The sequence below is a fragment of the Grus americana genome, chromosome 2 (assembly GCF_028858705.1).
Source record: "Grus americana isolate bGruAme1 chromosome 2, bGruAme1.mat, whole genome shotgun sequence".
NCBI lineage: Eukaryota > Metazoa > Chordata > Aves > Gruiformes > Gruidae > Grus > Grus americana.
In genome coordinates this window covers 143,587,104-143,612,313 of record NC_072853.1, presented here as the reverse complement: position 1 = coordinate 143,612,313, position 25,210 = coordinate 143,587,104, and the positions used below count along the sequence as shown (strand labels likewise).

The 25,210-nt window shown below is 34.5% G+C and overlaps 1 protein-coding gene across 11 annotated transcripts in view; it reads left to right on the top strand.

Annotated features, from left to right (window-relative positions):
* AKAP9 (A-kinase anchoring protein 9) overlaps positions 1-25,210 on the top strand; it is a 118,704-nt gene that overhangs the window by 40,555 nt on the left and 52,939 nt on the right. For 5 of the 11 annotated variants that reach the window (XR_008575636.1, XM_054814347.1, XM_054814341.1 and 2 more), the window contains 16 exons: positions 1,866-1,919; positions 2,334-2,504; positions 5,096-5,251; positions 6,193-6,390; positions 7,193-9,631; positions 11,245-11,458; positions 12,264-12,343; positions 13,990-14,128; positions 14,565-14,686; positions 16,670-16,775; positions 17,213-17,411; positions 18,846-18,942; positions 19,830-19,922; positions 21,502-21,873; positions 22,837-23,061; positions 24,667-24,807. Coding sequence is in view for 10 of the 11 variants with exons in the window: in XM_054814347.1 (XP_054670322.1) it covers positions 1,866-1,919; positions 2,334-2,504; positions 5,096-5,251; positions 6,193-6,390; positions 7,193-9,631; positions 11,245-11,458; positions 12,264-12,343; positions 13,990-14,128; positions 14,565-14,686; positions 16,670-16,775; positions 17,213-17,411; positions 18,846-18,942; positions 19,830-19,922; positions 21,502-21,873; positions 22,837-23,061; positions 24,667-24,807 (4,806 nt within the window). In the remaining variant the exon portion in view is untranslated. The remainder of the gene's footprint in view (positions 1-1,865; positions 1,920-2,333; positions 2,505-5,095; positions 5,252-6,192; positions 6,391-7,192; positions 9,632-11,244; positions 11,459-12,263; positions 12,344-13,989; positions 14,129-14,564; positions 14,687-16,669; positions 16,776-17,212; positions 17,412-18,845; positions 18,943-19,829; positions 19,923-21,501; positions 21,874-22,836; positions 23,062-24,666; positions 24,808-25,210) is intronic. The other 6 variants (XM_054814345.1, XM_054814342.1, XM_054814348.1 and 3 more) reach the window with 3 other exon arrangements.

Here is a 25,210-nt window from a genome sequence, read left to right as displayed (position 1 = left end):
TTTTCCATAGATTACAGTGTGGTTTGTTGTCTTACTGGGTTTCAACTTGCACTTTACCAGAAGGTATAAGGCATTTGAAAGGAGAAGGTATCGGATGAGTAACAGCGTGTTATTGTGGTTCACTTCTGTGATGTCTAAGAACTAGGCTGCTGTGCAATGAGGCAGGATTTCCGAAGTTCCAGACAGTTGTTTTGAATGTCTATAGCAAAATTCCTTTTATAAGTAAAAGGTCTTTTGTAGAAATTTCAGCTGCTAAGGAGTCTGGAACATCTAATGAGATAAGTCTTTTATGTCTTTCCTAGTAGCTCTTGCTATAAAGCATCTAAGAGTCTTTGATTGCCGCACACAGAAATGATTCACAGGAAGAGAAGCGTGTCCACTGTGGTAGATAACAAGAATCATACATTACCTCTTTTTCAATTAAGCCTAAATAAAATGGGAGTTAAGGAAAAGAAGTATTTCATAATGGAGTTTCTGTTAAACTACTACTGTTATTAATCTGGGACATGAGCTAAAATCTGAATAAAGACATTGGTGCCAGGCACTGTGTAGACACTTGTATGTCTGAATGTAGAGCGAACATCTGGCAATACACAAATGATGTGCAGTGCCTCTATGAGTTGCCTGGACTGCTGTTTGCTGCAATTTTCTTTATTCTTTCTAAAATAAGGTAGTAATCTCTCTGTGGTGTCTTTCTTTTTACTAAGGAAGTCAGGAATTGAAAGGGCACTGTGTCAGCTCTGCAAATTCTTGTCTAATGCGGGCTTATTCATTATCTTAGTACAAACTCGATTACTATATTGATCCCATTTATAACAGTGTACTTCCATGTCGGGTAACTTATTGATTTGCTCAGGCATGATAATCCTTTGTAAATAAGCCCTGATCTAGACTCTGGCAGGTGTCTGAGCAGTACAGTTTTGTTTTGGGTTTTTTTTTTTTTTTTAATATATATATAAACACAGTATTTGGGTCTGAAATGCTGTGATGCCTTTCCATCTCTAGTACCATTATTTTTCTTTCAGGCTCTGATGTAATAAACAGCTCTGAGGGGAAATATAGCTGTTCTTGCTTTCTCATTTTAAAACATTGATCTGCTGGTTTAAAAGCCTGCCTGTCTGTTTTATGGTTACTCACAAGTACACAGCATATTCTTTTCATTTGGATTATTTTTTTTAACCTATAACTGCTACTTTGGCTTATGCTTGCCTTTTGGAGATTCATCATTGTTGGTTTGCACGGTCTGTAGAACCAAAATTCTCATAGAAGCTGAAAGGGGTTGCAGTGTTAGGTGAGTGAAAGAGGATTTTTTTCTTCAAATGTCATATGTTAAATTGTGTAATTTCTGCTCTTTTTCAATCCTAATAAATTCCTTCAAATTAAAGATGAGAGTGTATGATACTGCCTTTCGTCTACTACTGAGAGATTGGTGACTTTCAGTAGTAGTAAATCTTAGGGTGTATAAATATCTTATAGAAAGCATAACCGTGTTTAGTAATATATAGAAATATTAAACATATAATTTAAAATGCAGTATTACTGCATTTTAGTCATTTAAAGTATAAAGCTTTGCATTGACCTTTAAATCTGAATCCCTTTGTTTTCTCTAGGTGTTTAAATTCACAGTATGTTTTTTGGTTTTAGACAGTAGTTTCTTTTTTTTGCAGTTTTGGGTATTTTACATGTTACCTATGCTTACTTTGATGCAATTCACTATGTATAAAGCTATTTTGTATTTCAAATGAAATAAATTTTTGTAGCATAGAAATTCCCATGGGTCTGCAGGAATCATCACATAAGATTGAAATGAATGGAAAATAGAGATTTATTTCAAATAATTGTATTTAGAAATTGTCTTTATACAGGTAAACGGTTGCAGTTTTGTGACAAGAACAGCTATACCTGCAGACTTAATCAGGGTACAGTATTGCAAGTTGAATTGTAATACTAATGATGAATACTAAAAACCTCAAACAATTTGTTTTGAACAAAAACTGTGTTGCTGACTAATAGCTTATTTTGCATGCTGTGCTCTGCATCTACGTTGTTTGTTTTACATTAATATACTGTATTGTTAAACTTGAAATGCAAAACAATTTACTACTTCTATTAAAGCTAAGATTATAAAGCAGAACTTGCAGAAACACTTTATTTCAGTGCTTTTGAGGCGTGAATTATACTAACAAAGGAGGTTACCATGGCAATAAGATCTTCAATGCTGTATTGTATGTTAATCTTCTAAGGTGGCATTTGATACAGAATTTGATGTTTGAGTTTACTTACTGTGATAAAGCATAAAAAATTGGCATGTTAAGGAACTTGGATTGATTTAGGAAGAAGAATTTGGAGTTGGAGAGATTTGTTCTGAGCATGGAATGCAGCACTCTCACACGCAGCTAGAGGTGATGGAGAATGAATTGGCTGGGAAACAACAAGACATTGAAGAGCTAAACAGAGAGCTAGAAGAAATGAGGGCAGCATATGGTACAGAAGGATTGCAACAGGTATAATTACCTTATGTTGCTTTCTACTTGCTACTTGGTTACATGCAAAAATGCAGAGCATCACCTGAAAGAGTTCACACTTAATGGCAGCTGTTCAGAACACAGTCAGTGTGTGATACAGAATTACACATAATTAATTTCAATCACATACCATGGGCTCTGTTTCTTTGAATGACATTTCCATTGTGTGTCCTTTTTCTCTGTATTTTGTGACTAAAATTCCAGTCGTCTTTGCAGTAACTTTCTTCAAATGGAAAGATGATTTTCTTCAAGTCCTAATTCTTCTCTAGTTGTGCAAAGACTGCATTTCTTTAATACCTTCCTGTTCCTCCAAGATCAAAAAAACCTCAAGTTTTACTTCTTAAGGAATGGTACAAATGAGTTGATCCTTGAACCAAAAAGGTATTTGTATGTCAGACTTCACAGTCTGAAATACAAGGTAACTCTGTGAGAATATTTTAATAAACATCTAATAACTTGGAATTACAGGGAAGTTTTCCTTGCTTTAGAAATACCATTGGAATTTTAAAATTAGGTTTTAAAGTAAAGAATATTAAATACTTATTTTTAAAGTTTAAGCAAGTGGTGCAATGCACTGAAGTCACTGCTTTGTCGTGCTTCATGTCTTACCTCTCTTTTAATTTGGATTCAGGTCATGTCGTTCTGTTTTTCTGTTTTTTGCAAAGTACTGTGGAACACAAAAATTGTTCTAATGCTCAGTCATTTTCACCTTCATTATTATTACACAGTTATATTTTTTTCTGCTTTCATTTGTATTTTATCCATGAAAATGGTTGTCTCATTCTACCATCCTAGAGTGATCTTTAAGTGGTTGCCCTGGAGGAGGTGGTTTATCATTCCTTTGTCTGTTGGTGAATCTCTGGTGTTGCATTTTAAGTCAAACTTAGCTTCTAATTACTGTCTTTTATCTGTTGTGCTAAACATAATAGCTATAATTATAGCATAATAAAAAACATAAGCATAATTTTAGTTTCTCACAATTGTGCCTACTGTTAGTTTTTCCTGAAAAAGGTGAAAGTGAAAATGTTTGCGTTTTAAAAATAGTAATCATAGCCATTTAAAAAATAAATTAAAAATATATTGGAACAAAACAGGCTGTAGTACAATAATATTTTAATAGTTGCAGCATATTTTTGTATGATAGTGGTACAGTGCATAACATGTCAGTTGAGAAATGCACGTGGTTTATTTTTCAGAAGAAACAAAAGAATTGTAAAAGGGGAGTGTGGAAGGTGTGTGCTTTGGTTCTGCCTGTTTGTTAAAGAAAAAGATTGAGTAAAAAATTTGAAAATTATCATATCATGTTTTGGTTGGAAAAGACCTTTAAGATCATCAAGTCCAACCGTTAACCAAATAACCATTAACCATATAACAAAGTGTGGATCGGAACAGATAAATTTAGTTATTCAGTTTCATTGAGCAGATGCAGAAGGAGAGGTATGACACACTGAAGTGTCTCTTCTTGTTCTTAGTTTTCTCTATTATAACAAACATCTTGTATTTCCATTAGATCCGTGCTTTTAAAGGAGCAGATCACTGCAGTGTTCTGAAAAGAACTTTAAAAGAATTTCCTCAAATTCTTCGCATAGTTTGGCTTGTTTAAGGCACTTCTGGTTTTTTATGTCCCACTGAATAATGTCCCTGTCCTCTAAATCAGTAAGCTTTATCTGGAAGCATTATAATTTTACTTCAAGAATCAGCATATAACCTGGAGAAGCTTCCTTTTGGGAGCATTGTAAACAAACCATCAGTCACCTTCTGTAACTGTTTCAAGAAACGTGCAATACATAGAGATGAAACTTCCACTAGCCTTGAATGAGTTCAAACTGACAAAATTACGTTAAAGTATATTTATATAATTGCACGTGAAAATAGTCCCAATTAATATTGTAGAATTTCTGTCTGCCTGAGTGTAATCCTACAAAAAATAAAACACTTGCAAAGGTTTTTTTCTGTACTTTTATCATTTATTCATCATTACAAATTATAAAATATTCATCTATTAAATACACTGTATCAGTTTTGCAGCTTGAGCTGATTTTCTCATGTAGTTTGGAATAATTTCTGTGAGTTCACAATGTAGGATACAGCATGGTATCTATTATATGCTTTTAGTACGATGAATGCAATTTATTGCACTTTCAGTGAGAGATGATATTAACTTGCATTTATTGTGGGAAGAGTGTGTGGACATGAGTAATTGTACAAAATTACTGAAACGCTATAAGTAGGCACTCTGGCTTCCTTTATGATGGTTTGTTTATGTGGCCACTCTTTTTAGTTTAAAAGCAAGTTATGTATTTAATTAACCTTCCTAAAGGCTCAGATTTTGTTCTTTGATAAATATATTTTATTGAGAGATCATATATTGTTAAATGAAGGGAAAAAATCTGTTCCTGAAATATTTACAAATACAGTTTGTGAAAACATAAATGCTCTGTGTGGCATCTTTTAAATGGAGAGGTTAGGGATGATGTATTCCTATTTAACTAGATAAGGCTAGTTTGTGTCCTTTTTTTTTTGTCTCTGGCTTTGATGTGCACTAATAGTTTAAACTTCATCTTTTGTAGCTGCAAGAATTTGAAGCTGCTATCAAAAAAAGAGATGACATTATCACTCAGCTCACTGCTAACCTGCAGCAGGCACGGAAAGAAAAGGATGAAACTATGAGGGAGTTCTTAGAGCTTACTGAACAAAGTCAGAAACTGCAAATTCAGTTTCAGCATGTAAGTTACAGTGCTACCAATATTTATTAGGGTTTGAAAATTGGTGTCAGTTTGGAGGATCCATGAGTGGCTACTTCTTGCAGAAACACAGATTTGAATTTTTTTTTTTTAATGCATTTTTGAATAATTGGTCTCTTAGTATAGATCGGTGGTCACTTTACCTGTTGTACGGTTATCATTATAGTACCTGGGTTATTGTACTAATTCACTATAAAATAATAAAGATTAGTCTGTTTTCTTTCCTAGTATGTGGTGATAGCTTCTGATAAATGCTGGATGATGGCAGTTATCTTAGAGAAAAACACTTGTGTAATTAGTTCTCAGCTGGGCTGAAATCCAACTTGTTCCCTTTGAAATCAAAATAGCTAGCCATCAACTTTGGTGGGCCATCATTTCATGCTCCAGTCCTTCCTATATTTTTGGGTAAAACTTGCATCTTGCATTGTTATTAGAAGGTAATTTAAATAACAAAGTTAAGTTTCAGAGAAGCGTTTTTTCTAAAAAACACTGGTGATTGAGGTGCCATGGGCACTGTTAATCTGTGTGACTACAGCTTGCAGTGTTGCAGTTGAATATTGTAGTATTTTGTGCCGTTCAAATACTTTTGTATAGCTTTTTTTGAGCTTCAGGTGCATTATATTCTGAAGCCTGAGGTTTTATTATTAAAAATCTGATTTTGGGGGACAGTAATTACAACTAGTTCATTTTACTGCTTAGAAATGTTTCTGAGACACTGCTGTCCTGTGCTAGCTTACCCTAAAACAATTTAGTATTAAATATTTTTATTGCTTGGCCATCCCAAAAGAATACAGATATATCAGTTCCTCCTAAAATTTTGCGATAGTCTTTGGGCTTATGATGTGGAAGAAGAAAGTAAAGATTGCTCTTTCTATATTGCAAGCTGTTTCTTAGTTTTAGGTTTTATGTTTTTAACATTGAAGTTGCAGGCAAGTGAAGCCCTAAGGAACACCAGCCATAGTTGCACAGCTGCTGATTTATTGCAAGCCAAGCAACAGATACTTTCACATCAGCAACAGCTAGAAGAACAAGAATGTCTGCTGAAGAATTATCAAAAAAAGAATGAAGAATTTGAAGTGCAGATTACGCATCTTCAAGACAAAATCGCAACATATGAAATGGTATGTTCCTTACTAGGAAGATCTCTTTTCCTAATCTCTTTTTTCTTTTCAGGGTTTTGTAGTTCCTTTGAAATTTAAGGGCCAAAGCACAGACTATGAGTGTGCTGCATATAATGCATACAAAGATTTTAAATTTTTAAGACTGTTTCTGTTGACTAACACATAATAGGTGTATAATTTAAACCTGAAATTTTTAGATGAGTATTGTGTGTCATGTTTTTAAAAATTGCAGAAATATTTCCAACAAACGATGAAATTATATTGTATATTAGAATGCGTTCATTAAATGATATTATTCTGTTATGAAAAAAATTAAAATAACTTGCTTGAACAATATTTTCCTAAGGAAAGAATGAATTCTTTTTTCTTCATGTACCTTTTTTTAATTATCCTTGATGGAAAACTTCTCTAAAGTACCTAAAAAAATTACATGCCATTGAAAGTGACAAGAGGCAAAACTTTCTGTAGATTGCACCAAATGGTTTTGGTTTGTTTGGTTTGGTTTTTGGGTTTTTTTTTAAGTATGAGAGCACAACTGGGAAAAAATGGAACTAATGTTTTTTTCTTCTTTTTTTCTCTTTTTTCTTTTTTTTCCTCTTTTTTTGGAGGGAGGGGCTGGGTGCGATGAAGGTACTGAAAACTTCCAGCTGAGGTCAACAAATAATTTATATTTAGTTTTCATAAATGATCACAAGCCTTCTAAAGAAGGGCATTGTGTTTAAATAGCTAAGTCTATAAATGTTCTTATATGTTAAGATAATGAACTAAAAAGAACAACATGGTTTTGCTCATTTTTCTGAAGGAAAAACACAAAAATGAGGAAGATGATTTGAATAAACTACAAGAAAAAGAAGCATTAGTTGAAGAGCTGGAAGCAAAACTTGGAGAAGAAGAAAAAAATTCACTTCAGCTTAAGGAAAAATTATCAGATGTCAGTAAATTACTTGAAGAATTGAAAGAACAGATTTCACTAAAGAACCAGGAGATAAGTAACATGAGATTTGAACTTACCACCTACAAACAGAAAGAAAGACAATGTTCTGATGAAATAAAACAATTAATGGGAACTGTGGAAGAATTGCAGAAAAGATGTTATAAAGACAGCCAGTCTGAAGCTGACATTGTGCAAAGAATGGAATTAGAAACACAAAGGAGACTGGCACAACTTCAGGCTGAATTAGATGAAATGCACGGCCAGCAGATTGTACAAATGAAGCAAGAATTAATTAAGCAACATGCAATGGAAATAGAACAGTGTCTTTCGCAACAAAAAGTAGAATTGGAGAAAACTTCAAGTTTGAATGAGAATATTAATAAAGATCAAATGCATTTAATGAATATGAAAATTAATGAATTGAATGTGAAATTGCAAGATGCTGATAATGAAAGGGAAAAAATGAAGCAAGAAATGTCACAGCAGATGGAAGTAATTTCAGCAGAGAAGTCTCTTCAACAAACTAAAATTGAAGATCTTTTCCAAGAACTGAATTTTTCAAGAGAGCAGGTTCAAAGAGCCAAACAAACTATAGTGGATATGGAATGTAGATTAAATGAAGCTGAAAAATACCAGTTTATGATTGAAGATTTGAAAACTCAGCTGGCTTCTGCCTCTGAATTTAGGAAGGAATTGGAATTAAAACATGAGGCAGAAGTCACAAATTATAAAATAAAACTTGAAATGCTAGAAAGGGAGAAAGACGCAGTTTTGGATAGAATGGCAGAATCTCAAGAAGCAGAATTAGAGAGACTGAGAACGAAGCTTCTGTTTAGTCATGAAGAGGAACTTTCCAGACTTAAAGACGACTTACAAAATGAGCACATGGTGAACATGGAAAGTTTCAAAGATAACTTGAATATACACCATAAACAGCAGTTAGATGACCTACAGAATGAAATGAGGCAAAAGATAGAAGCCATGCAATATGAAAAGGACAACTTAATCACAAAGCAAAATCAGCTGATATTAGAGATTTCAAACCTAAAAGCTTTACAGCAGTCTGTTGTGAATTCTAAATATGAAGAAATGACACTTCAAATCCATGAGTTGCAGAAGGAGATAGAATTGCTTAGGCAAGAGGAAAAAGAAAAAGGTACCCTCGAACAAGAAATTCAAGAGTTGCAGCTTAAAACTGAGTTGATGCAGGAACAAATGAGAGAGAGAGAGGAGAGCCTTCAAAAAAAATGTTCAGAACTTGAAACACAAAATAACAATCTTAAGGGAGAAAACAAAACTCTGGAAGAGAAATTAAAAAGTATATTGGTAAGCTCTGAAGAAAATGTCATTATTAACAACAGAGTTAGTTCTAAGTCAGAAATTTTGGACTTGCAAAAAAGAATAGAAAAGCTGATTGCTGAAAATGAGCAACTTAAAAACCAAAACAGTCAACTCCAAGATGATACTGAAAGGCAGAAGAGTGCCTTTTCATTTACTGAGAAAAAACTTGAAGCTGATTGTAAAGAGCTGCAGAAAGAATGTGCAAGTCTTCTGAAGGCAAAAACTGAGTTAGAAGAGAACAAGAATAAGCAGGAAGCTGAATATAAAAGCAAGCTCAAAGCTTTGAATGAAAAGCTTCACCACTTACAAAGCAATAGACCAGTTTTATGTAAATCTAAAACTTCTGGTTTTGAAGGGAGTAAAGAAATCAAGGTGTCCAGGGCAGGAACATTTGAGACTGGAGAAGTTGTTGAGAAAGATGCAGCAGAACTTATGGAAAAGCTTGAGGTTACCCAGCGTGAGAAACTGGAATTATCCCTGAGACTTTCTGATCTCTCTAAACAGTTGAAGTCAAAGCATAGTGAAATTTGTCATTTAAATGAAAAAGTTAAATCCTTAAAAGATGAGAAAGAACAAATTCTAGCAAAATGTAAAGAACTAGAAGTCATAATTAACCATGCCCAGAGAGAAAATAGCAGTAGTAATGACCCTAAGACAAAATGCTCTAAAGGAAAAGCTCTAAAGACTGCTGCTCCAGCATCTGAAAGTAGAAATAAAACTCCTGGTCCAAGGAATAAAGTTGATGAAGAAGTAAATGTAAGAGGAAATCTAGTTTCAGGTAAAGATACCAGTCATGAGGTAACAAAAAGAGAGGAAATTCAGCAAATGTTGAAACCAGAACAGTCTCTTGTAGAACATTTGCATGGGATGACAGACAGGATGACAGATGAAACATCATTAATAGCCATTACACAGAGTGAAAATAATAATCTTCAACAGCAAGTGGATGCCTTAAAATCAGAACAGGTATGTTACATAAAGCAGTATAGAAAATAATTTACCTATGAAAATTTGTAGGAGCTTGCACTTGGAAATTTGTATCATATTTTTCCTGTTAGCTGCTGTGAAGTATAGGTGCGTGGTCGTGTGTGTGTGGCAGCATGGCCAGCGGTTGCAAGTGGTTACATGAATGGACCAGAGTGATAACCATAGTCAATGTGTTTGAGGATGCTATTTTTTAGCAAAATAAATACTCTTCCCTTAAGTTTAATTAAATCAACAACAACAACAAAAGGTAAGGAGAAAATGTCTAGAGCACTTCACACTTTGATATAGCATTTAACTTACTTGAAGTGAAAACTTATTCAGGATATAATTTGTTAATCGGTGATTAGCTTTTCAGTTCTCTAAGTACTTATTCAAACAATATGAAGAGATAATGAAACCCTCTGACTTCTTGAGTTATCTTTTCTCAGACTTGTAAAATATTAATCTTCCATTATCCAAATTTTTGTGTACATGCGGTTATCACTTCTTAAGAAATGTATCTGGATGTGAGTGTGAGAAGAGAAAGTGTGAAGATACAGAAGTTCTGCATATCATGTGATTCTAACCACCCTATGTTTTGCTGGAGAAATTTTGCTTGTATTTTTTGATGTTGTAAATGAATTGCAGGTAGTATGGAAAGGATTGTTATATGCCAATAAAAATAGTTAAGTATTGAATTACCAGAATTTAATTAGGTGCTGGAATCATAAATCTGGCTTGAAATTTATGTACAGTGATGAAGTTTAATAGCATGCTGCAATAAGTATGCAACTAAGTTTTCTGTAGAAATAGATGTTAACCATATATATATATATTTTTTTTTTTTTTTTAGATTGGCTTGGGTTTTTTAAGTTCTAAAAATCCACTTAGCAGTGAACTAATACCACTGCTGCCTAATTTTATGTTGTGTTGTAGTTCATTCATTTCCTAAGAAATAAAATCACAAGCAAAGCCACATTGGAAACGGTTGTGAGATTATAGGAAAGATCTACAGCTGTAGAATGTTGTGTTTTGTTTTGGTTTTTTTAATGAGGATGTGATAAGGGTCTTGCAATTTCCTGCCATAGAACTAAGAAATCATTATGGTCCAGAGATGTCTAAACACTTTTTCAAACTTCGACTCTAAATAGCTCATTATTGACATATCCTAAACATGTTTTTGCTGTAGCAATAACATCCCCAAAAGTGCAGACTAGAACTACAAGGTTTGGAAATCAATGTTTTTAAGGTCTGCTAACAATACAACTTTTTTTCTGTATTTGGAGTGAACTTTCTTAACTTACCTTGTTGGTAGTGATATTGCTTTCACTTCTTCGGGGTAAAATTCATTGGGGTTTTATTGCTGCAAAGTAGGAATTGAAACATACTGAGTTTTCTTGATTTTAGTTCAATTTTTATTTTAAGTTGAAAAAATGTCATACTATTTTGTTATAATTCATTTTTTCAAATTGTGTATATTTAAATTTACCTAATGCATAGCATATATGCAGAATTCCATTCTACACATGATTAATTTCAGACAGTCACAAAGACAGGACTTTTTTTGTTTTCTTGTTTCTCACTCTTTGTAAAATGTGTATTTTTATTCAAAGACTGATTTACAGCTACAAATGGAAGCACAGCGCATTTGCCTGTCCTTGGTTTATTCAGCTCATGTAGACCAGGTTCGTGAGTACCTGAAAGCAGAAAAAGAGAGTGCACTTTGCAGTCTTAAAGAGGAGCTCGTACATAGTCACCTACAAGAGATGAACGATCTTAAAAAAATGCATCAGCTGGAGCTCCAGACCTTGAAAATTCAACAAACAGGTAACTTGACCAGAATTATGAGAGTGAAGGTCTTAATATGAAAAACAGTGTCTTTAAAAGAAAACAAGCACAAGAGTTTGTGCACATCGCTGTTCAATGAATTGTTTTTATAGAACATTTTGAAGTGTTTTTGTACCAAATTATTCACCCATTACAAGTAGTCTATTACTCAAGGTACTTACTAATTTTTTTTTTAATAATGTAAAAAGCCAGAAGGAATAGGAAGTATTCCAACTCATGTTTTGCTATTTGTATTAGGTCAATTAATTGTAAAAAACTATATAATAGATTTACCTCTAAGGTTGTATGCCTTACTGAAATAATAAGCAAATGCATCAGCAGAATATTTTTGGGCTTGTTTCATTCTCAGTTCTTTGAATTCCTGCATTGGCTCTCTGCCTACATTAAGCAAGCTGCTTTGCTACTACTTACTTGCTACTACTTTTTGCCTCAGTGAACTTTTATGTTATGCTGGTTTTCTATGCCTACTTTTTCTGCCATCCCATGATTTGCTCTTGTGTAATCTTTTGGCATATGTTCTTTGCCCTCTAGTATGTTTCTGTGAAGTTTGATCTTTCTAGAGCTTACTAATGCACAAAGCCATTTCTTATCACTTACACCTCTTGAACATGCAGTTCTACCATAATAATTGAATCTGTCTGGAATGGAACAAGAAAGAGGAGAACAAAAATCTCGCTCTTTCTAAGAACTGCAGAAGCAGCCTCACCGAGGCAGTAAATTAAGCCTTTGAAAAGTTCTTGTGCATCTGGTGTTTAAAAATAATATGAAAAATTTGTATTCATAGATGATGAAGTCAAATCTACACAGAGACTTATAGAAAAGCTGAATGAAGCTGTAACGGAGGAGTGTTCTAGGCTTGCTCAGGTAAGACTTAATAAAAAGTCTTTTTTAAAATGGAAAATGAAAAGTTACGCATGCATTGAGCCATCATATTTTGCTACATAATTTTTAACAGGTTTTCTTTGCAGCTTTTATCTTTGCATTGATCTCAAAATAGAGACTGCTAATCTTGATCTTCCAAAATAACATTGAAAGGGATTTTGTATTTTCTTTCCTAAACTCTTTTATGGTCTTGTCCAGACAATTCTGTCTTGTACCTAGTCTTGATCGTCTATGTAATGCTTGTCTTATATCTGCTAGTTTGGAAGTATTTTTTTCCTTTCTGAATGTCCCTGGCTACAAGTTGTTGATCTAACAGCAGTCTGATTATCATGCACATATTGACACACAAGACATCACTCTTTCTACAGTAAGATAGTAATTTCTTTCTTAGCTGTGGCGTATCTTTCAAAGAATTAAAAGTGTCTAAGAATCTACTGGAATTGCTGTCTATGTTTTCAGTAACTATAATATAGTAAAAAATTGAAGCTTATTTTTCATCTGTATTCTAGTATCAGCCACCAGTAATATTATTTTGCCATATCTTTTTTGTAGGATACTATTAGTCAATGGCCCTTACAGGTACTTGTTGACCAGAAATCAAATTACTTATTAAATTTATTTCTGGATAACTTAAGCTACTTTCATCATTCATTATAAGTCATGGTTTTCCAGTCTTAAAGACTTCAAATGATTGGTTTTAGTGTTTGGGTTTTTTTCCTTCTTTGCTGGACTTTTTCCAACACCTTTTTGGGAAAGCGGATAGCAGAACTTTTCTACTTGAGACCCAACGCAGGAGAGATTAAGCAGGACTCCATGATAGGTCCTGGAAAGTAGCAGCTGAATGAGAGTCTGGCATTAGTTGTTTCTGAGCTGGGAAGAACGCTGATGATCTGTATGATTCCATGTTGAGCTTTTGGAGAAATTATGTTTTTAGTTTTGTAAGTTGAATTTGGTGTCTATTGAGTCCAAAACCTTTAAATAAAGAATCCCACTGTGTGCTCTGGGCAGGCCAAGTTTCTTTTCAAGTATCATTTATCTTCAGAAATCACATGGATAAATCTTCTGTTTGCCTACTAATACTCTAAGTATGGCAGCTGTTCTGCTGGTTGCATAGCGCTAGTAAACATGAGGCATTCTGTTTATGATTTGCTTGAGTTTTCTTCTGCCATCCCCTTTTATCCTACTTGTACTTAAGAACAAGATTAATTGTAATCTCTAAAAAGATACAAATTTCTGCCATAGGGAATCCTTCTTTCATGTATGATTGCAGTTTACAAGAATGAGACATTTACAATGTGAATTTGCTTTCAGCATTAATAAAGGAGGCCTTTCTATGCAACATTTTAATACTGGGCAGTTCCAAATGAAATAGCCATGCCAAAATATATGTATTTATGTTTTAGCTGAAAAGTCTTTCCATACCTGTTTATTTTATCAGGAGTTTTAAAGATTGGCTAGGTTCTTATGACTCAACATCTATTCCATCATTTCCACAGAAGATAATACTCACAAAATACTACTTGCCTGCTACCATTATACTTATCTTCTGTGTGAATTGTGATTGATAAATTAATAAACAATTACTTTGTTCTTTGTTTTTTTTTTTTCCTGTTTCATTTGTTGTGCAGGTTTTGTGTGACAATCAGAATGAACATTCTTCAGCTGCTATAGAAGTTAGTGATAGGGAACAGGATATTTTCTGTAGATCTGCTGCTGTGAGAGAAAAACTGAATGTGGAATTACCAATACACAGAGGTCAAGCTCAAGGTAATGGCACTGTACTTTCACGCTGGTTAAAAAAAAAATACTGATTTCAAGTATTTCAGACTGACAATTATGCCATTAGTTGTTCAGATGCTAATTAATGTGCCTAAATAGCTGGTTTAGAGATTTCCTCATGATTCTGAACCACTTTTATTTTTTATTATGACTATTTTCTTGTGCTGTTTTCATTATAGTGGAAATTGGTGAAAAAAGTGTTGGGTCGGGTTTTTTTCCCCTTCTCCTTTTGTAGAAGCTAGCAGCTCTACCAAAAAATCTGTATGTATCAATACTATATAAAAACGCATCCAAAATGTGGAAGGCACCTCACTTGTTTCAATAATATATAGTGTTTATCAGATAATTCTTCAGTGGAGAACTTGTGAACAATTCACTGTATTAAAATTTATGGTAAAATGTTTGATTTCTTTTTTTGTTTAAGTCCCTGGTTATCTGTGTAATTTAGCTGTGCAAGAACGTATGGATGCACTTCTACACAAGATAATGGAAGAATACAGTAGGCTGAAAGCACTTCAAACACAGTTGATGAGAGATTGTAAACAGGTAAACTTTTTATAGCGTATGAGTATATGAGCATTTGAATTTTTTCTGTTGCATGAATTCCCTCTGGATGAGCAAAGAATGTGTTTGAAATTGTGTTTATGTATCCTAGTTGAGTGGCAGAGCAATGCAATGATTTGATAAAATCATTGAGATGAGACAAAAGACACTACCCACGTCACAGAATTGTGGAATGGCTGAGGTTAGAAGGCACCTCTGGAGTTTGTCTAATCCAACCCCTTGCACAAAGCAGGGTCAGCTAGAGGAGGTTGCCTAGGACTGTGTCCAGCTGAACATTGACTCTCTCCAAGAATGGAGACTCCACAAGCCCAGTGGGCAACCTTGTCTTCTTCAGGGTACACATTCCCAGCTCTCTCAGCCTCTCCTTGTAAGACAAATGTTCCAAGCCTCTCATTTCCTTTATGACCCTCTGCTGAACTCATGCCAGTATATCCGTTTCTCTCTTATACTGTGAGTGCAGCACTGGACCCAGCACTCTGAATGTGTCTCACCAGTGCTGAGTAGAGGAAGGATCACCTTCCTCGACCTGATGACAAACATTCTTCCTAATGCAGCCCAAGAGGCTGTTGGACTTCCGTCATAGTGGCACATTGCTGTTCCCTGTTCAATGTGGTGCCCACCGAGGCCCCCAGGTCCTTTTCTGCAAAGCTGCTTTCCAGCCAGTCAGTCAGTCCTCTGAATGTCCTGGTGCATTGGGCTATTCCCCTCTAGGTTGCAGGACTTGGCATCTGCCTTTGTTGAACTTCGTGAGGTTCCTCTCAGCCCATTTCTCTGGTCTGTTGAGGTCTCTTGAAACAGCAGCACAACCATCTGATTTATCAACCACTCCTTGCAGTTTTGTAGTCTGCAAACCTGCTGAAGGTGCACTCTTGTCCCATCATCCAGGACGTTAATGAAAAGATTAAACAATATTCCCTCCAGTATTGACACATTATGTACACCACTAGTTACTGGCTTCTAACTGGACTTTCTGCCACCAATCACAACCCTGTGACCCCAGCAGTTCAGCCAGTTTTCAGTCGGCCTTGCCATCCTAATTCTTCATCAGTTTTTCTATGGGCATGTAATGGGAGGTGGTGTTGAAAGGTTGGTCAGGTTTGATTTTTCCCTTCATAAATCCATACTGACTGCTCCCAAATGGAGTGTCTTCTCAGCTTCATGTGTTTAGAAATAGTTTCCAGGATTATTTGCTCTGTCACCTTCACAGAGAACAAAGTCAGGTTAACTTCCCTGTAGTTCCTCAAATCTTCCTTCTTTCTCTTCTTGAAGGTACAAGTGCTTTTATCTAGTCCTCAGAAACCTCCCTCAATCACCATGACCTTTGAAAGATAATTGAGAATGGCCTCATGGTAACATAGACGAGCTCCCTCAGCACTCCCTGGTGTATCCCATCAGGCACCACTAAATTGTTCATGTCCAGTTTGTTCCCTAACCTGATCGTGCTCCACCAAGGCTGTCTTCCTTGCTCCAAACTTTACACTCATCTCTCTGGGGCCTGGGATTCCTAAAGACAATTTTTATCAGTACATTTGGAGTTAGGTATGTCCATGTATTAAATAGAGTACACTAACCAATTATAGCTGGAGATGGTTGTAAGTCACATGTATTGATGGGTATACATGTACCAAAAAATACTTGTATGTGAAAACTGCTTCTTAGGCCTGAGGAGAGTAAAGAGGGTCTTCCTCTCTTTCTTGGAGTCAGAGGAATTATAACTTAACAGTTTATACCTAGAGAGAGGAGTTTGAGATTCTGCACAGGAGTGGACATTCTGCGCAGGCTGATAACTAGCTATAAATGTATACTTGGTCATTCATGCAGTAAAATGAAACACGTTGTTACGCTGGTTACACTCTCTTATGCATTGGCCACCAACCTTTCTTATATGTTTATAATTACGATTAATATTTTGATATTATTACTAGACAAATTGTTGTCATTTGTATTTACTTGATTATTTTTTAGGTCAAAGAACCATGGTTACCTTCTTCAGAAAGGAGGAAAGAAGAGGAACCTAGCCATCTGGAAACAAGAAAGGAATGTCTGCAGACCCCTTCACAAGATCTAATGGGTAAAAAGATGCATATGCTGTTTTTAATGTATGTATATTCAGAAAGAGAGAGAGAGAGAGAAGACGATTACTTTAAATTTAAACTGATTCATAGCTTACTACAACTTGCAGCACATAAGAAATTTTTGCTGATTTTGCAGTGTGATACTCTGATGTTCTTAAATCTCTAAAATATTTCAGAATTACATTCTGTGAAACAGTTTTGGTTTAGTCTTTTTCAGTTTTCTGTAGTTAAAGTTCCATTACCCATGTCAAATATAGTTTTGCAAAATGGAAGATTAAATTATTATTATTTGTTATAGAAAAGTAATTGATATGATATCAGAAGAAATTTTTAACTACAGTAATTATTCAGTCCATCACTGCCAATAACTTGGGAGAGAGTTAATTTATACTAACGTAATTTATTCCCCCCCCTTCAAATAACCTACATATAGATCCTAAGATTCAAGAATACTGGTCAAAGGAGATAGGGAGCCTTAAAACACGACTTGAAGAACAGCATGCTCAAGAGCTGGAGCACCTCCGGTCCTATTTCCAACAGCAGCTGAAAGAAAGTGAAGAGAGGTACACTACAGAGATTGTCCATCTGCAGGATAAGCTTCAGAGTGCTGGGGTATCCTCTGACCACATGAGGTAATAATTTTTTTAATACTTATAATTTTGCACTGCACACAAAAAGCAGTGTTTCAAATAACCATTCATGTAAAGCTACATGGTTTACTTTAAAATTTGAGAAATTCTTCATGAACACATTACTCTTCTGTTGTTTTGTTCCTTCAAGAGTTGTTAAGAGTGTTATGAAGAAATTACATAAATGTTGCAAACTAAGTAGTGCAGCACTTAGAATTTATTACATTTTTGTAGTTTATAGAGGAAGATACGATAATTAGAATAATGCATAAATGTCATTTCATATATATGAGCTTTTTAGCAGTAATTTCAAAACTTTCAACTCAACAGACTACTCTTAACCCTTGAAACTCCAAGCAATGTGCTTTACATCTAAAGATACTTTGTGTAGCATAGTTGCATGAAATTGATGATTTTCTATAATGATATGTAGCAGTAAAGTTTGCGGGAGATTGAGGTCCACTTAACACATTCTGGCCTTCACCAAGTCATGGGCCATCATCAGCCTTCTCCTGGCTCTGACCATTGTGACCGTTCAAACCTTAGAGGTACAAATGTCTTGGGGGGATCCTGACAACTGTGAAGCCACCTTCTTTTCCCTGATTCTTTCATGGTCTCCTTGGATGTGTTAAAGGAGTGATGGGTGCTTTTGATTGTGCTCTGTTCAGTGTCATCCCTGGTTTCCTGACCTTCCTTTTTGGACCCTCATATTCCTTCAATTTTTTTCATTTACTATACTACAAACACGCTCGGTTTCTCTGCATTTTTCTTTTATCTGAATCTCCCTTCTGTGAAAGAGCTTTTAGTTTTTACTGATTTATAGCACTCTGAATATATAGAGCAGTTCTGTTGGAAAAGACAGTCTCTGAATATATTTTAGCATTTTGTTATTTAAATATAAAATGAATCATATTGGATTTCTTACTGTTTTCATGTATATGCCTCATCTATGTAACAAAAGAAAGCAAGTGGTGCATCTGTTGATAAGCATCAGTTTAAGAGAATCAAAATGAATATAACCATTTTCTAGGTGTTTTTATGGCTTCATACACATAGCCATTCTGGTTTCTCTCGTATCCTTATGATTCAAACAGGTGCTTTTGTGTTCATCCTAACTGTGCATAGTTATTGAGCACAAAATATTCTCAGGTAGCTTTTAAAGTTGTTTGTGAGGTCCTTGGCAAAACTGATGTTAAGACATGTTACATTGAGAGGAAGAGCTAGCGTTTGGAAGTCAGGTATATGAAATTAATGGCATGGGAAAAGGTGTGTTCTGAAGAAAATATTTGCAGTTATTGGTCTTTAAATATATATAATGTATATGCATATTCATATAATGCATATTTGAATAGAGGAAAAATAAGGCATATTGAAATATTGATTTTTTTAATTTTTTTTAAATTTCCCCCCTCTACTTTTTTTTTTTAATCTTTTTAGTGTATCCACGGATTCACAAATAAAGCTAAAAGAAGTCTTCAGGGAAGTGAAGTGCCCTGAAAATCTTCATCAACAAAGAACAGATGAAGCACTGGAGGTATTGTATAACTGAGTTGACAGCTAATATACATATGATCAATATAACTTAAATGCATTTGGTTCTAAGATGAAATTGAAATATGGACTAATATTTGGTAGTAGTAAGGTTGTTATCGTGTTAGTACTATGTGCTATACTATTAGACTGTCCATGTTAGAGGAAGAAGATTTACATTTTACTGAAAAACATTTCTGGAAATTATGAGCAATAAAGCTTGCTTTATTGGCCCTGGGGTTTAATTTATTATTATTATCATTGTTATTATTTTATTTTATTTTATTTCTTTGAAACAAGACATTTGGTTTAGACTACTTCTTACTAAAGGGGAAAAAATTAGTGTTCAAATTCTGGGATTTCTTCAGGAGTCTTTAAAATATTGTGACTTTTCTTTAAACACTAATTATGGAAGAGGAGTGATTTAAGTGAAATCCTAGTACTTTTTAAGTATAGACTGCAAAGTTTAGAAAAAAAATTGAAAAAGTGATCCCAAAGATCTTAGAAACCAAATGGCAATGGAAAAGACTCCATACATTCCTCCCCTAGTACTGCTGGAAACCTGACTCAACAATTCTGCATTTTGAAAAAATACTGGTGCTGTTTTGTACTGTGATCCTGTGCTTTCTTACCTGTTTTCTCTGCATTTGACAATTCAAATAGTGCTGAAAAAACAGTTGTTACAAACTCAACTTTTAAAATTAATTTTGAAGTGGAAACGAGGCAAAGTCCTTTACCCAGTTCTTTTCTGTTGTGGTACAAAATTATGTGATTTGCATGAAAGGAAGATAACCTAATTGAGGAAAAAAAATCTCTGCCAGAAACTTTTAAAATTAATGAAATAAAAACATACGCAAATACATGATCTGAGATTTTATGGTTTTCTTACAGCTTGCTAGTGAAATTGAAATGCAGAATGATCTGGATGTTGTTCAATTGCTAGAAAAACAATACCAAGAAAGATTAGAAGAAGAAATAGCAAAGGTATTGGTTTTATTTTGTTACTTTAAAATATATTTTTAAAATACTGTCATTTTCATTTCCCATTTCTGACAATTCAGACAGTTGCAATAGCACATGCTAACTTCTGATTTATTTACAAGGAATTATTTCATTCTGACTCTGAAAGAGAAAAGTCTTTAAAAAAATTCTGAAACATTTTGGGTTTTTTAGTTGTCTCTCCTGTTCCTGACTCATAATTTCTGTTCATGTGGGGGATGGTGGTGGTGTTTTGCTTTAATACTTGAAAGAAAATAGACAACATGCAACCATCCTTGACACTAGAATTTATTTAGAAAATCCAGAGGCTTAGAGAGTGGATTTCTTGCTACTTGAAGCTTAACAGCTGGTCAGTTCAAAAGATTTTGCACTTAACAGCTTCACACTATTTTCTGATCCTATTTTATTGTGCATTTTAATATATTGTGTAAAATGCATAGTTTTTATTTGGATCTGGTGACTTTCTCTGAGACATGACAAGTAAAATTAAGATTTTATAGAGTATCTTAAATTGTTTGTGGACTGCCTTACTTTTTGACTTCCAAAAATTTTTTCACTTCTTTGCAGAATGAAAAATTATCTCTGCTTTCATTATATCATGGCATAAATAAAAATCAAATTGCCATGGGTTAAAAAGTGAAAAAAAAGTAAAGGAGTATTTCTTAAAAAGGCTTGCAGTCAGAGGTAGGAAGACTAGTAAGCTTTAGATGATGACATCAGTTTAAGTAATCCACATTTCTGAAGTAAATGTTTCTCTCATCTGTTGTCAAGAAAACCCTTTATGGGAAAGCAAACACATGATTGGCTAGCATTGTGTTAAGGGCCATACAAGTTCAAAAGACAAACTCACATTTTCTGGAAAGGAAGAGTTAGATGTTTTCTTTAAGTGTAACACTTCTGTATTCACAGTTTTTGTAGCTTATGCTATAAATGGCTGTATTCTAAATCTAGAAAACAACTGCTCCCATGATTGGAAAAGGGGTTTGCTTGTATTAGAAGGAGATACTGAGCAACACAAAAGTTACCAGCCTGTTGTAACCGAAACTGCAGCTATTTAATGCCAGTAGAAGTTTCTTTCTGGTCAAGTAAAATTTCTGTGCTGAGTATCAAGCACGTGGCACTCCTGTCTCTATACAGACCAAAATTCCATGTCAGTGAGATGTTTACAAAGGATGCACTTGGTTAGACAGAGGAAACTTAGCACAACTCCACTTATGTCAATGTGCCAGGACTTATTAAAGTCACCTTATAGAATCTTTTTAATTTTAAAAAGAACTAGATAATTCTGTGCTAAATAATATATTTTAATTGAAAATAGCATCACAGTTTAATAAACTATCTTACATACAGCGTGTCTGTATTTTAAGACTGTGATGTTGATGAGATTGACAAGATGTCTGTGTTCTTTTATCTTTCTGTTTTCTTCTGTAAAAATAAAATAGAATCATAGTTCAGAACTTTTAGTACTTTTATTTGTTATTGATGGTCAGCAATGAGATTTCTTCAGCAATAGGAGATGCTGTGAAGCATAAACTAATAGAGATTTTTTTTCTTACTTATTCAGGTAATTGTGTCAATGAGTGTAGCATTTGCCAAACAGACTGAATTGTCAAGAGTCGCTAGGCAGAGGGAAGAAGAAACACAAACACAGATTGTACATCAACAGGGAATGCATTTTGAAATTGAAAAGCAATGTAGTGAAGAAGAGGTTGATGGCCCTTTTAGAAAAGCAACAGAAAGAGGCAGTAAGCATGAAGAAGAATTGAAATCACTTTGCAAGGAGCTCACTGAAGAGTCTGGTGAGATCAACTCGCTTGGAGGACAGCTACATTCTAATAGCAAGCCTGGCTGCATATTAGGACACACCACACATGAATCGGTGATTTCTGAAGAACTTTTTTCCCATGTCAAAGGGCTTATGATGGAAGAAACACCGGTAAGCATAAAAAAAATTGGCAGTGTGTAACACCATATCTGAATAATCTTTCCAATGGATTTATGGCTAATTTCAATGAGAAAACTGCAAATAAAGAAATTAAGATGAAAAATCCATTTAAATATTTCCCTTTCAACTTTACAACTTTAGACCTAAATTATCTACCCTTATTTCCTGTGTTGTGCCTGACTATCATAGCATTATGCTGTGCTGTGAGGAAAGGAATATGACATTGGTTACATGAAAATAGATCATTTCTTTGATAAAACTGTATTGCACGCAATAAATTGTATAAAGACTTTTTGTGAGTTAGGTTATATTCTAGTGTTTATACAAGGAACAGGTTAAAAATAGTGTTTAAAGAGTTTGAGTTCCTTGTGATAAAGGATATCAGCTGAACACAAAAGTTATAAAAGTAATATGAAAAATATGTATTTAGCATTTCACAAACATGGGGTGAGGGATAAGGTGTGGAATAAATATGGTAAAAAGCAGTCATAAATTTTGACTCCACAATTTAATCCTAGGTTTAATTTTTTTATAAAATTTTGCACTAGTTGAAGCAAAAATTACACTTTCAAATTTGTGTAACAAATATTCCGATCTTGTATTATCTTGATAGTGTGTGAACTGTAATATTCCTGTTTGATACGATACTGCTCTCTAAAACTTCTCTTGTTGTACACACGCACACTCAAACACATGTATCTCTGCCACTGCATTTTCTGTTGAGATCCCCACCAGCTAAAAAGCATAAGAGTTAACACTGTTCACAGGTTTTTTTAAAAAAAAACTTTTAAATGGAGAATAATTCTAAGCCTGGACCTTTCAAGAAGCAGGCAACAAGATAATGCTTTTATGATAGCTACTTTAATTTGTGAAAGTATTTTCTAAAATTTTATTTAAATATTTACTAGAAGCTGTCATTGAACATAAAATGCTAAAATAGTTCCAATATTTCAGCACTACAGTGAGATGATGGCACCAGACACAGAAACATCAAGTCAGCTGTTGTTATATGAGGAACGTTTGGAAGACATGCGACAGGAGCTAGTACGGCAATATCAGGAACACCAGCAGGCAACAGAATTATTGAGACAAGGGCACATGCAGCAAATGGAACGTCAAAAAGAAAATCAAGAGCAACTCTTAGCAGAGCTGGAGAGTCTTAAAGTGCAGCTAGCTGAGGTAATATGGGGTTTCACTCAATGAGTTAACGTGCATTAACAAAGGGACATCACCAATCAGATTTATATTTATTTATACTTATCTCTATATATTGAGACACATGCACATATTTACTACATGCATGCACACACACACATATCTATTTGTGTATGTGTGTGTATATATACAAACACATATGCAGATATGTAGAAAAGGCATATTTCTTCAAAGCTCAGTCAGTGATGGATCACTTTAGACTTCTGTAAACGTGGAGAAAGCCTGCAGTGCTGCACAGCAGCCAGAAGAGACAGTGACTGAGTGCAGATGCATTGTAAACCGTGCCACATTCTAGATACGTGGCCCTGTGCAGGATGCAGGCTTGCATCAACTTACATCAATGGCTTGAAATACTATAGAATTTTTCTTTTTTCCTCATCCCCACTTGAGGTCTGAACTTAAATAGTATCAGTGGCTTCCCACAACAATGTGTTTTGGCTTTTTTTTTTTTTTTTTTTAATATCATGGATGAAGTAGTCCTTACTGACTGTTGGAATGAAACAAAATGTGGGGGATTTGGTGGGAAAAACCATTTCTTTGTCTTTTTAAACTTAACTTGCTGTCACTCTTCATCTATTCAGTGCCTGTAGTGGGTATGTTAATGAAACTCATTAATTTATCCTAGTAATTAAGTCTTCAAAAATAATGTCATTTATAGACTTGTCTTCAAGGGTTTTTTCCCTTGAAAGACAAGGTAAACTGAATCCAGAAGAATTTGTCTTGTTCTGATTTAATTTCAACAATGTAACGTTACAGATCACACATGGAAATAGTAATTGGTGAATTCTAAAATTCTTTGATTTCACTGTGGAGTGGAGCTTTAGGTTCCTTCAGACCTTATCCAAACCTGGTTCTGTTCTGTTTAAGTTTGGGCTCAAGGGGCTGGGGAATCTACAGAGCCAGTCACTTGTATCCTCGATGTCTTTTCCAGAAATGTCAGGTATCTATTTCTCCTAGCTGCTTTGTAGGTGTCTATCATTTATCCGGATAATCTTTCCTTTCAATATATATATCCTTTCTCCTTTTACCTCTTTGTCAGTTTGCAACTGCATCTTTCATCAGGGGTTGCAAATTCCTGAAACTGATGAAAAATATTAAGTAGAACTTATGCTGCTGGCTTTTCTCCAGTTTTTAATGCCAAGGATGTTTTATCCATAAGAACCACATAGGAACGTCTGCATTACGTTTAAGCTGTGAACACTTATAGTTCTTCTAAAAGAGAGCGTGTGTAGGCTTTTTATAAAAAGAACTTATTTTCATCTTTTTTTTCTTGTGCAAAACATGTACTATAGCATGTAATATTTAGAAATTAACCTTCCAATTTGCATTGCGACCACTGTATTTCATAAAAAGGATACAAATTATATGAAAATCTTAAAGAAGGTATAAGGTACCAAAATTATTTATTAGCTGTATTCCATTCTAGAAAGCTTTCAGTATCTTTGTAACCATTTAAAGAAGTGGACTGAAATTTTATTGTGCAAAATATGTAAAAAATCAGAAGTGACAGGACTCACTAATACTCAAGCTTAAAAAATTATGTATGCCTCTATAACACTTCTTTCTTAGCATGTCTCAATGGAGAATGACACCCTGGTTGCAGAGAGAGAGAGAATGCTTTTAGAAGAACTGGAATCATTAAAACAACATTCTGTACCCGGAAAAGAGAAGCTGTTCTATGAGCTACGAAACAACAGCACACAAACAGAGGTAAATATGGACTTTGACTTTCTTGGCAGCTATGGCATGTAAAACCAGTAAGATTCCTTTTCACTGCTACTCTTTTTATGTAATATACCCAACGTCTTTTAGGAAAATATTTCTTGAGAAGAGCAGGTTGAAGAATCAAGAAGTGGTACTGGTATTCATAGGGGTTTTTTTACTTAAGGTAAGTAGAAGCTAGTTTAACAGTTTGAAGGTGGGGATTATAACTATAGCTATTTGCTCAGGTAAACTCACATTTTCATATTGCTATAGCAACAGCAGGAGAAAATACAAAGGCTGTTTAATCAGCATAACAAAGTTCTTTCTCATAGGCCCTGCCTTGGATTTCCTGTTTTGTTTTTATTATGTTATGTAGGAAGAGTATTTCTTGATTTGTAATTTGGTGCAG